The 16,293-nt window shown below is 45.9% G+C and overlaps 1 protein-coding gene across 1 annotated transcript in view; it reads left to right on the top strand.

Annotated features, from left to right (window-relative positions):
- The window catches only part of LOC115134209 (semaphorin-3ab-like), a 68,107-nt gene that overhangs the window by 32,065 nt on the left and 19,749 nt on the right, over positions 1 to 16,293 (top strand). Inside the window, exons 2-6 of the mRNA XM_065022514.1 lie at positions 1,113 to 1,273; positions 7,875 to 7,937; positions 11,841 to 11,960; positions 12,861 to 12,951; positions 13,974 to 14,093. Coding sequence (XP_064878586.1) covers positions 1,113 to 1,273; positions 7,875 to 7,937; positions 11,841 to 11,960; positions 12,861 to 12,951; positions 13,974 to 14,093 — 555 coding nt within the window. The remainder of the gene's footprint in view (positions 1 to 1,112; positions 1,274 to 7,874; positions 7,938 to 11,840; positions 11,961 to 12,860; positions 12,952 to 13,973; positions 14,094 to 16,293) is intronic.

Genomic DNA, 16,293 nt, shown 5'->3' with positions numbered 1-16,293 from the left:
CTGATTACAGTTACCATTTTTTTGTAATCAGTTTACATGTAATCGATTATTCCCAACCCTGGTAGTCAAAATAACACCCCTCAGACAAAAATGTGGCAAATATTGTATTGCATAATACTGGGCTGTTAGTTGACAATGACCTAATGGTTGTTGTAGTGGTTTGAAATTCTTCACCAGAGCCTACAGGAAAACATCCAGGCAGTCATTATTGTGCTATTTCTACTCCAGTGTCATATTCATATTCCCCACAGTTTTCCATTGTGAGTTATATAGTCTAGCTCTGTTTGGCTAACCTGTTCAAGCACCCAGGAATTACACAGCAAAAACACTGGGCTGGCTATTGAGACAATAATTACAATGACCTCATGGTTGTTGTGGTTTGCAGTAATTAACCAGTGTCTACACTGAGACTGGCTGGTCGTAATAGTGAATGGAGAATAGTCTCTGTTTTCCACTGTGAGTTGGCTCTGTGATCTAGTTCTGCTTGACTAGCCCAGTCAAGGTCAGTTCCCCCAGCCAGACCATTTGGTCGTTGGCTCTTCAGCATAGGCACTGCCCGAGTGGCCACACAGTCTAAGCACGGTTGAATCATAGAAAATATTTTGTTGGATGCAAGCTAGTGTGGGGAAGAGGGTGCGAGGGAGAATGTGTGATGGGCAAGAGAGAACACAATCGACAGAGAGATATGAAATCTGAGCCAAAGCACTCTCTCTCTCACTCTCTCTCTCTCTCTTTCTATCTATCTATCTAGACTCACTGAGCACAGACGTCAATTCAACATCTTTTCCACATTGGTTCAATGTAATTTAATTGAAATGACGTGGAAACAACATTGATTCAACCAGTGTGTACCCAGTGGGGACCCTGCTGCATGTCTCCATGTGGGGATGGGATGTTTCCTCTCTGACATGGTGAATATACTGAGGAGACACATCACGAAGTCTGCTATAAGATGCTATTAGATGATGTGTATGCTAAGACTTCATTGCCTGCCTTATTCACTTTATTTCTCTTTAGTCTAATGTATTTATTTCCCTGGGTATATCAGATACCGTAGGAATGACTGCGGTCTTTTATTGTAAATGCTCTCTCTCCCTCTGTTCTCTTTCCAGAGATGTTGGAGTCCAATAACTTGGTGACATTTGAGGGCCTGGCCAATAGCTCAGCTTACCACACGTTCCTATTGGATGAGGAGAAGGGTCGTCTGGTGGTGGGAGCCAAGGACCACATATTCTCCTTCAACCTGCTCAACATCAGCAGAGACCTGGCACAGGTACTGTACGCCTTATAATACATCATAACCTGGTCAATTCAGCAGTCATTTGGCACAGGTACTATACTGAACATATAATACAGATATAACCTATTTATGATGCATTATAACCTAGTTCACATCAGCAAATCCCTGGCACAGGTACTGTACACCTTATAATACATTAATAACTATCTATGATACACTACAACCAAGTCAACATCAGCAGAGTCCTTGCAACGGTAACTGTTACATTTGGTCAATATCAACACACTTTTAAATACAATACATTATGAACAAATATGAAAATGCTCTGGAGAATAGCTAAATTACTAAAATGTTAAATGGCGCTGACGGACAGGGCTGCCGTGTTTCTAGCTCTTAGGAAACTTTGCAGTATTTTTGATGTGTTATTTCTTACATTATTAGCCCAGGAAATGTTTTGTGTTATGACGTACAGCCAGGAAGAACTTTTGGAAATTCGAGAGGCGGTAACTCACCAGCATTATGACCAGGAATTTGACTTTCCTGAATCGGAACCTTTGTTCGTACCCTTCAGGGCAATTGAACTGATTCCAGAGTCTGTTCCAAAACACCGCAGGTGGAAAAAAGGTACTGGGAGAGGACTTTTAGTCCGATTCATGAGGTGCGCACACCACCCACCGCTTCCGATTATGTTACTCGCTATTGTTCAGTCTCTGGATAACAAAGTTCACGAGCTCAGGGCGAGGATTTCCTTCCAGAGAGACATCAGGGATTGTAACATACTCTGTTTCTCGGAAGCATGGCTCTCGCAGGATATACTGTCTGAGTCCGTTCAGCCAGTTGGGTTCTCAGTTCATTGCGCATACAGGAATAAATATATCTCTGGGAAGAAGAAGGGTGGTGGTGTATTTTTTATGATTACTACTTATGGTGTGATTGTGATAACATACAGGAACTCAAGTCCTTTTGCTCACCTGACCTAGAACACCTCACAATCAAATGTCGACTGTATTACCTCTCAAGAGAATTATCTTCGGTTATAGTCACAGCCGTGTATATTCCCCCTCAAGCCGATACCACGACGGCCCTCACAAAACATTATGCAAACTGGAAACCACATATCCTGAGGCTGCCTTTATTGTAGCTGTGGATTTTAACAAAGCAAATTTGAGGAAAACGTTACAGAAGTTCTATCAACACATTGACTGTAGTACTCTCGCTGCTAAAACACTCGACCACTGCTACTCCAACTTCCGGGATGCCTACTCCATTCCTATAGGCAGAATCTCAAACAGGAAGTATCTGTGCTAAGGTCTATTCAACGCTGGTCTGACCAATCGGAATGCATGCTTCAAGATGGTTTTGATCACACGGACTGCGATATGTTCCGGGTAGCCTCCGAGAACAACATAGACAAATACACTGATACGGTGACTGAGTTTATCAGGAAGTGTATAGGAGATGTTGTACCCACTGTGAATACTAAAACCTACCCTAACCAGAAACCATGGATAGATGGTAGCATTTAACCATGGCAAGGTGACTGGGAATATGGCTGAATACAAACAGTGTAGTTGTTCCCTCCATAAGGCAAACGTCAGTATAGAGACAAAGTGGAGTCGCAATTCAACGGCTCAGACACGAGACGTATGTGACAGGGTCAATGGTGTTCCTGTACCCAAGAAGGCAAAGATAACTGAACTAAATAACTATCGCCCCACAGCACTCACTTCTGTCATCATGAAGTGCTTTGAGAGACTAGTCAAGGATTATATCACCTCTACCTTACCTGACACCCTAGACCCACTTCAATTTGCTTACCTCCCCAATAGATCCACAGATGATGCAATCACCATCGCACTGCACACTGCCCTATCCCATCTGGACAAGAGGAATACCTATGTAAGAAAGCTGTTCATTGACTATAAATCAGCATTCAACACTATAGTACCCCCCAAGCTCATCATTAAGCTCGAGGCCCTGGGTCTGAACCCCGCCCTGTGCAACTGGGTCCTGGACTTCCTGACAGGCTGCCCCCAGGTGGTGAAGGTAGGAAACAATACCGCCACTTCGCTGATCCTCAACACTGGTGCCCCATAAGGATGCATGTTCAGCCCCCTCCTGTACTCCCTGTTCACCCATGACTGCGTGGCCACGCACGCCTCCAACTCAATCATCAAGTTTGCAGACGACACAACAGTAGTAGGCCTGACTACCAACAATGACAAGACAGCCTACAGGGAGGAAGTGAGGACCCTGGGAGTGCGGTGCCAGGAAAATAACCTCCCAACCAATGTCAACAAACCTAAGGAGCTGATTGTGGACTTCAGGAAACAGCAGAGGGAGCGCCCCCCTATCCACATCGATGGGACCGCAGTGGAGAAGGTGGAAAGCTTCAAGTTCCTCGGCGTACACATCACTGACAAACCAAAATAGTCCACCAACACAGACAATGTGATGTAGAAGGCGCAACAGAGCATCAGCAGGCTGAATAAATGTGGCTTGTTACCTAAAACCCTCACAAACCTTTACAGATGCACAATCGAGAGCTTTCGGTCGGGCTGTATAACAGCCTAGTACGGCAACTGCACCGCCGGTGGCACCCGATGTCACAGGAAGGCCAAAGATCATAAACAACCACCCAAGCCACTGACTTTTCACCCTGCTATCATCCGGACAGCGAGGTCAGTACAGGTACATCAAAGCTGGGACTGAAAAACAGTTTCCATCTCAAATCAACTCAAATCAAAATTATTTGTCACATACACATGGTTAGCAGATGTTAATGCGAGTGTAGCGAAATGCTTGTGCTTCTAGTTCCGACAATGCAGTTATAACCAACAAGTAATCTAACCTAACAATTCCAAAACTACTACCTTATACACACAAGTGTAAAGGGATAAAGAACATGTACATAAAGATATATGAATGAGTGATAGTACAGAATGCCATAGGCAAGATGCAGTAGATGGTATTGAGTACAGTATATACATATGAGATGAGTAATGTAGGGTATGTAAACAAAGTGGCATAGTTTAAAGTGGCTAGTGATACATGTATTACATAAAGATAAAGATGCAGTAGAGTACAGTATATACATATGCATATGAGATGAGTAATGTAGGGTATGTAAATATTATATTAAGTAGCATTGTTTAAAGTGGCTAGTGATATATTTTCCATCAATTTCCATCAATTCCCATTATTAAAGTGGCTGGAGTTGAGTCAGTGTGTTGGCAGCAGCCACTCAATGTTAGTGGTGGCTGTTTAACAGTCTGATGACCTTGAGATAGAAGCTGTTTTTCAGTCTCTCTGTCCCTGCTTTAATGCACCTGTACTGACCTCGCCTTCTGGATGATAGTGGGGTGAACAGGCAGTGGCTCGACTGGTTGTTGTCCTTGATGATCTTTATGGCCTTCCTGTGACATCGGGTGGTGTAGGTGTCCTGGAGGGCAGGTAGTTTGCCCCCGGTGATGCGTTGTGCAGACCTCACTACCCTCTGGAGAGCCTTACGGTTGTGGGCGGAGCAGTTTCCGTACCAGGCGGTGATACAGCCCGACAGGATGCTCTCGATTGTGCATCTGTAGAAGTTTGTGAGTGCTTTTGGTGACAAGCCGAATTTCTTCAGCCTCCTGAGGTTGAAGAGGCGCTGCTGCGTCTTCTTCACGACGCTGTCTGTGTGGGTGGACCAATTCAGTTTGTCCGTGATGTGTACGCCGAGGAACTTAAAACCCCTCCACTACTGTCCCATCGATGTTGATAGGGGGGTGCTCCCTCTGCTGTTTCCTGAAGTCCACAATCATCCCCTTTGTTTTGTTGACGTTGAGTGTGAGGTTATTTTCCTGACACCACACTCCGAGGGCCCTCACCTCCTCCCTGTAGGCCGTCTCGTCGTTGTTGGTAAACAAAGCCTACCACTGTAGTGTCGTCTGCAAACTTGATGATTGAGTTGGAGGCGTGCATGGCCACGCAGTCGTGGGTGAATAGGGAGTACAGGAGAAGGCTCAGAACGCACCCTTGTGGGGCCCCAGTGTTGAGGATCAGTGGGGTGGAGATGTTGTTACCTACCCTCACCACCTGGGGTCGGCCCGTCAGGAAGTCCAGTACCCAGTTGCACAGGGCTGGGTTGAGACCCAGGGTCTCGAGCTTGATGACGAGTTTGGAGGGTACTATGGTGTTAAATGCTGAGCTGTAGTCGATGAACAGCATTCCCACATAGATATTCCTCTTGTCCAGATGGGTTAGGGCAGTGTGCAGTGTGGTTGAGATTGCATCGTCTGTGGACCTATTTGGGCGGTAAGCAAATTGGAGTGGGTCTAGGGTGTCAGGTAGGGTGGAGGTGATATGGTCCTTGACTAGTCTCTCAAAGCACTTCATGATAACGGAAGTGAGTGCTACGGGCCGGTAGACGTTTAGCTCAGTTACCTTAACTTTCTTGGGAACAGGGACAATGGTGGCCCTCTTGATATGGGAACAGCAGACTGGGATAAGGATTGATTGATTATGTCCGTAAACACACCAGCAAGCTGGTCTGCGCATGCTCTGAGGACGCAGCTGGGGATGCCGTCTGGGCCTGCAGCATTGCGAGGGTTAACACGTTTAAATGTTTTACTCACGTCGGCTGCAGTGAAGGAGAGTCTGCAGGTTTTGGTTGCGGGCCGTGTCAGTGGCACTGTATAGTCTTCAAAGCGGCAAAAAAGTTAGTTAGTCTGCCTGGGAGCAAGACATCCTAGTCTGAGACGGGGCTGGTTTTCTATTTGTAATCCATGATTGACTGTAGACCCTGCCACAAACCTCTTGTGTCTGAGCCGTTGAATTGTGACTCTACTTTGTCTCTATACTGACGCTTAGCTTGTTTGATTGCCTTGCAGAGGGAATAGCTACACTGTTTGTATTCGTCATGTTTCCAGTCACCTTTCCCTGGTTAGAAGCAGTGGTTCACGCTTTCAGTTTCACGCAAATGCTGCCATCAATCCACGGTTTCTGGTTTGGGAATGTTTTAATCATTGCTATGGGAACGACATCGTCAATGCACTGTCTAATGAACCCGCTCACCGAATCAGCGTATTCGTCAATGTTGTTGTTGGAAGCAATACGGATCATATCCCAGTCCACGTGACCGAAGCTGTCTTGAAGCGTGGAATCAGATTGGTCGGACCAGCGTTGAACAGACCTGAGTGCGGGAGCTTCTTGTTTTAGTTTCTGTCTGTAGGCAGGGAGTAACAAAATGGAGTCGTGGTCAGCTTTTCCAGAAAGGAGGGCGGGGGAGGGCCTTATATGCGTCGCAGAAGTTAGAATAGATCCAAGGTTTTACCAGCCCTGGTTGCGCAATCGATATGCTGATACAATTTAGGGAGTCTTGTTTTCAGATTAGCCTTGTTAAAATCCCCAGCTACAATGAATGCAGCCTCAGGATATGTGGTTTCCAGTTTGCAAAGAGTCAAATAAAGTTTGTTCAGGGCCATCGATGTGTCTGCTTTGGGGGGGAATATATACGGCTGTGATTATAATCAAAGAGAATTCCCTTGGTAGATAATGCGGTCGACATTTGATTGTGAGGAATTCTAAATCAGGTGAACAGAAGGACTTGAGTTCCTGTATGTTGTTGTGATCACACCACATCTCGTTAATCATAAGGCATACGCCCCCGCCCCTCTTCTTACCAGAAAGATGTAAGAAGAGGGGCGGGGGCGTATCTCAAGGCCATCAGACTGTTAAAAATCCATCACTAACACATTAGAGGCTGCTGCCCTATATACATTAACTTGAAATCACTGGCCATTTTAATAATGGAACGCTAGTCACTTTAATAATGTTTACATATTTTGCATTACTCATCTCATATGTATATACTGTATTCTATTCTACTGTATCTTAGTCTATGCCGCTCTGACATTGCTCATCCAAATATTGATATATTCTGAATTCCATTCCTCTACTTTAGATTGTGTGTATTGTTAGATATTACTTGTTAGATATTACTTGTTAGATATTGCTGCACTGTTGGAGATAGAAACACAAGCATTTTGCTAAACCTGCAAAAACATCAGCTAAACACATGCATGTGACAAATACACTTTGATTTGATGTCAAATGTAAACACTCTTATACATACAAGTTTGTTTGCAGTCTATCTGTCTGCATATGTTCCCCAACCCCTGTCAGTCTAAGCCAGTCTCAGCCAGGTATCCAGGGACTCTCTTTCTATAGAGAAATGACTTATGAATAATTCAGACCTGAGCTGTCGCACAGGATCTCACGCTGCGCCAGGCATGTTAGCCGCTCCCTGCACACCTGGATGAATAATAGAGTAAACGGAAACAAAGTGGAGAACAAATCTCATTGTGACTCCTCTACCCCTACCACATATATATACATACGTGAACGTACATACTGTAGGTGCATGCAGACACACACACATATGTCAACGCAATCTAAAAAATATGCCCCACTTCCGCAAAAAGTACATTTTTAGCGAAGCTGCTGGCAGAAGCACCTCAGCTAATGTAAGGAATGTTAGCTGACCAGCTGCTTGGTGAAGATGTTAGGGTTAGAGACTGGTTAAAGTTAGTGTCTGATTTAATGTATCCATGTGTATTGTGTAGTGAAGTATCCTTATCTCTCTGTGTCTGTGTAGATCCCGTGGCCTGCATCCACCTCCAGAAGAGATGAGTGTAAATGGGCAGGGAAGGACCTCATGGTGAGTAGCTACCTCATCTTACCCATCACACATCTCTCGCTCACAAAGTAATGCCTTTTACACTGTCTCTCCCTCTTGGAGTACTGCCTTTTACACTGTCTCTCCCTCCCGGAGTACTGCCTTTTACACTATCTCTCCCTCCCGATGTATTGCCTTTTACACTGTCTTGCACTCACATAGTACTGCCTTTTACACTGTCTCTCCCTCCCGGAGTACTGCCTTTACACTAGGTCTCCCTTCGGGAGTACTGCCTTCTATACTGTCTCTCCCTCCCAACGTACTGCCTTTACACTAGCTCTCCTTCCCGGAGTACTGCCTTTACACTAGCTCTCCCTCCCGGAGTACTGCCTTTACACTAGGTCTCCCTCCCGGAGTACTGCCTTTACACTAGCTCTCCCTCCCGGAGTACTGCCTTTACACTAGCTCTCCCTCCCGGAGTACTGCCTTTACACTAGCTCTCCCTCCCGGAGTACTGCCTTTACACTAGCTCTCCCTCCCAAACAAAGTACTGCCTTTACACTAGCTCTCCCTCCCGGAGTACTGCCTTTACACTAGCTCTCCCTCCCGGAGTACTGCCTTTACACTAGCTCTCCCTCCCGGAGTACTGTCTTTACACTAGCTCTCCCTCCCAAACAAAGTACTGCCTTTACACTAGCTCTCCCTCCCGGAGTACTGCCTTTACACTAGCTCTCCCTCCCGGAGTACTGCCTTTACACTAGCTCTCCCTCCCGGAGTACTGCCTTTACACTAGCTCTCCCTCCCGGAGTACTACCTTTACACTAGCTCTCCCTCCCGGAGTACTGCCTTTACACTAGCTCTCCCTCCCGGAGTACTGCCTTTACACTAGCTCTCCCTCTCGAAGTACTGCCTTTACACTAGCTCTCCCTCCCGGAGTACTGCCTTTACACTAGCTCTCCCTCCCGGAGTACTGCCTTTACACTAGCTCTCCCTCCCGGAGTACTGTCTTTACACTAGCTCTCCCTCCCAAACAAAGTACTGCCTTTACACTAGCTCTCCCTCCCAAACAAAGTACTGCCTTTACACTAGCTCTCCCTCCCAAACAAAGTACTGCCTTTACACTAGCTCTCCCTCCCGGAGTACTGCCTTTACACTAGCTCTCCCTCCCGGAGTACTGCCTTTACACTAGCTCTCCCTCCCGGAGTACTGCCTTTACACTAGCTCTCCCTCCCGGAGTACTGCCTTTACACTAGCTCTCCCTCCCGGAGTACTGTCTTTACACTAGCTCTCCCTCCCAAACAAAGTACTGCCTTTACACCTGCTCTCCCTCCCGGAGTACTGCCTTTACACTAGCTCTCCCTCCCGGAGTACTGCCTTTACACTAGCTCTCCCTCCCGGAGTACTGCCTTTACACTAGCTCTCCTCCCCTTTACACTAGAGTACTGTCTTTACACTAGCTCTCCCTCCCAAACAAAGTACTGCCTAAACACTAGCTCTCCCTCCCGGAGTACTGCCTTTACACTAGCTCTCCCTCCCAAACAAAGTACTGCCTTTACACTAGCTCTCCCTCCCGGAGTACTGCCTTTACACTAGCTCTCCCTCCCAAACAAAGTACTGCCTTTACACTAGCTCTCCCTCCCGGAGTACTGCCTTTTACATTACAGTGTTGGTATAGTCTGTGTGTTGTCACATGGACAGAAATCTCTGAATCTGATCATAATCCACTGGCCAAGTTAGAGACATCACATGACCATAGTCATATAGAGTCCTGCCACAGAGAAGTTGACCTAGCCACTGGGATACAGGGTTAACAGTGGACAGCCAATGGGCTTACAGTCACTACTTTCAACACAGGAGCAGTATCCTAACAACAGCTATGGCTTTATCGAGACATGGGTATTTGTTAGTTGCAAATGCAGCACGGTTTCAGTCTACACAGTCATATGGCATATCACAAGATCATTTATGTGTGTGTTTTCCTTAGTCTAAGAAGAGTCAGGTCAATATCAGTGGCACTTCAATACTGTGAGTCTTGCGTGCATGACTAGCTCAGCCATGTACTGTATATTTGTCCTGTATATCTGTCTCAATACAAGCAGTACACTGTGTAAACACCCAAAGAGACACAGTTGCATCCCTCTCCTTCTGACTTTATTCTCAGATACAGCCTGGGGCCATGTGCTGCCTGCAATATAAGATCTTAGCTCCGCTGTATCTGCCTCACTGAGATCACAGGCACAGGGTCAGCTTCTGCTGAGTTTCTATAGGGCTGATTTTGAAGGGCCATCAGGTCTTTTGTGTGTATGTGCGTGTGTTTTCTGTAAACATTCTGGCAGAGATGAACGGGGAGCCCTGAAGGATGGTCTTTGTGTTTGAAGGGCATAGGAGACAAGGAGGAGAGGAAGAAAGACCACAGATGCTCTTTGATGAACTGCAACAAAGACACATGTGAACATGCCATGGGGAAGACAGTGAAAGAGAGAAGGAGAGAGAGAAAATTGCTAATTTACTGTACATCCATGAAGAGGGGAGGGTAATACACAGGGCCAGGAAAAATAAAGTTGTGCCAAAAAGTTAGATTACAGGTCTTTACGTCCAAGCTTCGCTAACTCTTACGAAACTTCCATTGTTGGTTCAGTGCATGGTTTGGCCAATGGGTTCACACTGTTAAACTTGATCTCACAAAAAACTTTAACACCATCCAAATCACACTAGCGTGAGAAACGTTAACGTTATCTGATCATCAACCAGGTAAACCACCCTGAAATGACAGACACCTCTTCAGATGACAACAAAGGCATATACAATCAACAGAGCTGTTTTCTGTTGGTGACCTACTAAAGGCAGATAAACTTAGTCATGCATTATTTGTGGTTCTTATTTCTCTTGTGATGACATTCATTTTCATATGAGGTCAGGCCTGCTGCCTGCTCAGGCAAGTGCTGACAAATCACGGGGGAAACTGTCTTCGCAGCATGGAGACACACACACACACACACACACACACACACACACACACACACACACACACACACACACACACACACACACACACACACACACACACACTACACAGTAAGCTCAGACGAGGTTACAGTATGTGATACTCATTACGTTTTGTTGTTGTGGGGACATTTGCTTGTTGGTTGCAGTGCAGTTATGCATTGAAAGTCTTACTGTTGATGTCCATCATAAAAATCCTGGCTGTTTTAATACTCAGATGTCTCTGAGCCTTTCTGATCAGGAATCTGGATTGGAGAGATCATGAGTACACATGGGGAGAGGGAAATGGAGAGAGAGGAGAAGGATGGAGAGAATAAAAGATAACTGAGAATTACAGATTACTGGTCTCAATCTGAACAGCGAGTTGTTGAGTTATTACACAGCACAACAGTCTGGATTATCTCTAAAACACCACAACCGTGACTCACTCAGCTGGCCTTGCCATGATGTCATTTGTACAGTAAAATCAATCAGGGCTGTTCCTTTTCCCAACACTGTTATTCATATGTAGATCAGGTCATTCCTAAATATTCCTGGAAAAGTACTTATATATTATACAGACAGGACAAGTCTTTAATTCTGATGCCCTTAATTCCCTCAATTGAAATGTTTGTTTTTCTGCATAGCTCTATGTGATGTTGTGTTACGTCCAGAGAGGGTTAACCCTTTTCTCTGTCCAGTGGATCAGCTCTATAGGAGGGCCTGCTTCTGATGAACAAACTGGGTTTTGACCCAAATGGGCAGGACTGGGGTTTGACCCAAATGGGCAGGACTGGGTTTTGACCCAAATGGGCAGGGCTGGGTTTTGACCCAAATGAGCAGGACTGGGTTTTGACCCAACAGCTTTAGACAGCTTTATCCTCTATGTTAGTTGTTTACAGAAACGGTTTATCTCCTGGCAAACCCATGCTATATAAAATGTCTCTCTTTCTCTATCTCCAGAGGGAATGCGCTAACTTCATCAAGGTGTTGCAGCCTTTTAACCAGACCCATCTGTATGTATGTGGAACCGGAGCCTTCCACCCGGTCTGCGCCTACTTGGAGGTGGGGAAGAAACTAGAGGTATACCAACCAGTAATACCCTATTCAGCCATCTGTCAGCTTACTGCAGTTATAGCTCTAGTATTCTACTATTTACTAACCAGTATGAACCTTGGTAGAAGAAAAGGGGAAGGGGGATACCTAGTCAGTTGTACAACTGAATGCATTCAACTGAAATGTATCTTCCGCTTAGGGCATGTCATGGTTCTGACTGATTCAAGTCTTGTGTGAGCTACAACTAGACTATAGTATTAAGAAAAACTCTTCACTGAAATGTGATATTATGGTTTTGGGTTTCGATTTAAAATCATAAGCCGTGGAGTGTGAGGTAATCTCTCGTAATGATTCGCTCATGGCCTTAGGAAAAGTTTGATTCATTCAGTACATGAGGTGGAAAATTAAACAGAGTTTCATCGTTTAGAGGTTCCCAATTCGCTGTGTGTGTGTGTGTGTGTGTGTGTGTGTGTGTGTGTGTGTGTGTGTGTGTGTGTGTGTGTGTGTGTGTGTGTGTGTGTGTGTGTGTGTGTGTGTGTGTGTGTGTGTGTGTGTGTGTGTGTGTGTGTGTGTGTGTGTGTGTGTGTGTGTGTGTGTGTGTGTGTGTGTGTGTGTGTGTGTGTTCTATGTCTCCTCTCAATGTTAGTGAGTCAGGCTTATAAATGTGTTTCCTATTCATTAGACTGCAGTCATTTTCAGAGAATTAGAGAGGGAGAATAGCTCTGAGAATAGCAGTCTCCTCTCTTTACTGCCCTGACTGTGGCCCCTGGTTAAAGTGACTCTAGGAGAAGGTAAAACATCTAATTCTGAAAAAATAGAGATATTTGTTTTCCAAGACGCCAACATCATGCGTTGATGTCAATAGGACAATGCAATAAACTCTGAATTCTAAATGCTCTTTATGTTGACCTATTTTTCATGTAATAGGACAGTGTGTTCAGGCTGGAGCCCCTGATAGAGAACGGTCGAGGGAAAAGCCCTTATGACCCCAAGCTGCTCACAGCGTCCATGCTCATCGGTGAGTGACCCAAACAAACAAGCATACTCAACTTTTTTTTAAGGCACCAATTTCCCCCAGAACTTTTCACCACATAAAGAGGGAGTTGTACCTCTTCTCTCATCTCCACTCATTCATTAAGCATTTTTACAGCTGAGAGGATGTGGGTGAATGACAGGGCTGGCTATATATAGTGTTCATCATTAGGAGTGCTCTACAGTGGACACCCACTCATTTCCATGCCTATGTGTAGTGGACGCATGTGTGTGTGTCAGCTTCATTTCTTCACCATGTTCAGGACCAGTCATACTTTATGACATCACATCGCTCCAACCAATACATGGTCATTTTCCATCACCCTTTATCTCCTCCTGTCTCTCTCTCTCTCCTCTTACCACATCTCCTTGCTTCTCTTTCTCACATCTCTGATTTCTCCTCTCATCCATGTCTCCTCTCTCTCTCTCGCTCTCTCTCTCTCTCTCTCTCTCTCTCTCTCTCTCTCTCTCTCTCGCTCTCTTACCCTGTATCCCTCCTTCTCTTTCTCTCCTCTTTGTCTTTTCACCTTTATCCCTCCTCTCTCTCTCTCTATCTCTCCTCTTACCCCGTCTCCCTCCTTCTCTTTCTCTCCTCTTCCTCCTGTCAGCCCTGTCTCCCTACTCCTCTCTCTCCTTGATCTTCTCCCACCCATGTCTCCCCTTCTCCTCTCTTTTTCTTAATCCCCCTCCCTCCTTTAATGCTCTCTTAATGCAACCACCTGGCCCTCTTAGTCTCTTCCTGTTAAATCTGACTTTCACACTTACTTGTTCTGGTTTATTATCTGATAGATGGAGGTGTTCCTTGTGAGAACACATTCTACTTGTACTGTTAAGCCTGCAACCACCATACTGTACCTGATAGACTAACACAGACACGAAAGGTCATGAGACGCACACACACACAGGATACACAAACACTCACATGCACACGCACAAAAACATATATTGCAGCATGCACACACACGTTCACACATACACCTGATATTGTCCTCCTCCCCTGTCCTCCAGATGGCGAGCTGTATTCTGGGACGTCAGCGGACTTCATGGGGCGGGATTTTGCCATCTTCCGTACATTGGGACAGCATCACCCCATTAGAACTGAGCAACACGACTCCCGCTGGCTGAATGGTGAGATGGAAATAAAGATCATTCTCAGTTCTGATGTTCTCAGTTCAGTGAACTATGCTTGCATGATGGAAAACCTTGCTTGAGTCCTGAAGACTTGTGTTAGCTCCCCAAGATGGGGCGGCAGGGTAGCCCGGGGTCGCAGGGTAGCCTAGTGGTTAGAGCGTTGGACTATTAACCGGAAGGTTGCAAGTTCAAACCCCTGAGCTGACAAGGTACAAATCTGTCGTTCTGCCCCTGAACAGGCAGTTAACCCACTGTTCCTAGGCAGTCATTGAAAATAAGAATTTGTTCTTAACTGATCTTGCCTAGCAAAATAAAGGTAAAATAAAAAAATAAAAATACCCAGGCTATAGCTCAGCAAGCTAACAGTCTGTTGGCATGCAGACCAGTCTGATTTAATGCATTTCGTCTCAAATTGAGACAGAAAGTGTTTCAAAGACAGAAACTGAGACAGCAAGTTTTTCACAGAGTAAGAGAACAAAGGAGACATACAGAGAAGACAGAGAAGCGTGAGAGGGAGGACAAAAGGAGGGAAAGGGAATAACAAAAATAGGCAGCATTAAGTTTAAATCCTCCATGATTGACATGGCTGTAGTGGGGGAGTGGTAGCAGACACAGTGGCTCGATTGCAACAAACAGGCAGAACCCAACACGCTCCTGAGGTTATCGCTGGATTTCTTAAAACGCTACAAATGGGAAATTACATGCACCTGTGGCCTAAACTAAGCTGCATTGCAACGAAAAACCCACAAGGATAGACCAGCAGATCAATTGATCTCTCGCTGTTACCATGTCAAGTGATTATGCCAATGACTGTATGCGGACAGCTAGACTAGATTCTTTACTCTTGCCCCCAATGAAATATCGACTCACTCTGTGTGCAATATATCACGACTCAGGATATGACCCAATATGATTTATTATACAAAGGGGCATGGAAAGGGCAGGTCGAGGGCAGACAGAGGTTCCTAATCCAAGGCATGGTCAAACAGGGACAGAACGGCAGGCAGGCTCAGGGTCAAGACAGGCAGATAGGTCAGATCTGGGAAGACTAGAAAAACAAACTTGAGAGCAGGAGAAACGGGAAACACGCTGGTAAGACAAGGCAAGACAAACTGGCACAGACAAACAGAAAATGCAGGTATAAGTACACAGGAGAGACACCTGGTGGGGGGTGGAGACAGGCATAAGACAGGTGAAACAGATCAGGGTGTGACAGTACCCCCATCCTCCTCCTGTTGATCCCTGCCTACAGGCAGAAACTTAAACAAGAGGCTCCCACGCTGAGGTCTGTCCAACGCTGGTCAGACCAAGCTGACACCACACTCCAAGACTGCTTCCATCACGTGGACTGGGACATGTTTCGTATTGCGTCAGATAAAAATATTGACGAATACGCTGATTCGGTGTGCGAGTTAATTAGAACGTGCGTTGAAGATGTCGTTCCCATAGCAACGATAAAAACATTCCCTAACCAGAAACCGTGGATTGATGGCAGCATTCGCGTGAAACTGAAAGCGCGAACCACTGCTTTTAATCAGGGCAAGGTGTCTGGCAACATGACCGAATACAAACAGTGCAGCTATTCCCTCCGCAAGGCTATTAAACAAGCTAAGCGTCAGTACAGAGACAAAGTAGAATCTCAATTCAACGGCTCAGACACAAGAGGCATGTGGCAGGGTCTACAGTCAATCACGGACTACAAGAAGAAACCCAGCCCAGTCACGGACCAGGATGTCTTGCTCCCAGGGGACAATACAGTGCCATTGACACGGCCTGCAACGAAAACATGTGGTCTCTCCTTCACTGCAGCTGAGGTGAGTAAGACATTTAAACGTGTTAACCCTCGCAAGGCTGCAGGCCCAGACGGCATCCCCAGCCGCGCCCTCAGAGCATGCGCAGACCAGCTGGCCGGTGTGTTTACGGACATATTCAATCAATCCCTATACCAGTCTGCTGTTCCCACATGCTTCAAGAGGGCCACCATTGTTCCTGTTCCCAAGAAAGCTAAGGTAACTGAGCTAAACGACTACCGCCCCGTAGCACTCACTTCCGTCATCATGAAGTGCTTTGAGAGACTAGTCAAGGACCATATCACCTCCACCCTAACTGACACCCTAGACCCACTCCAATTTGCTTACCGCCCAAATAGGTCCACAGACGATGCAATCTCAACCACACTGCACACTGCCCTAACCCA

The sequence above is a fragment of the Oncorhynchus nerka genome, linkage group LG9a (assembly GCF_034236695.1).
Source record: "Oncorhynchus nerka isolate Pitt River linkage group LG9a, Oner_Uvic_2.0, whole genome shotgun sequence".
Lineage (NCBI taxonomy): Eukaryota > Metazoa > Chordata > Actinopteri > Salmoniformes > Salmonidae > Oncorhynchus > Oncorhynchus nerka.
Note: the sequence above shows the minus strand (reverse complement) of the source record. Positions and strands in the feature narration are given on the sequence as shown.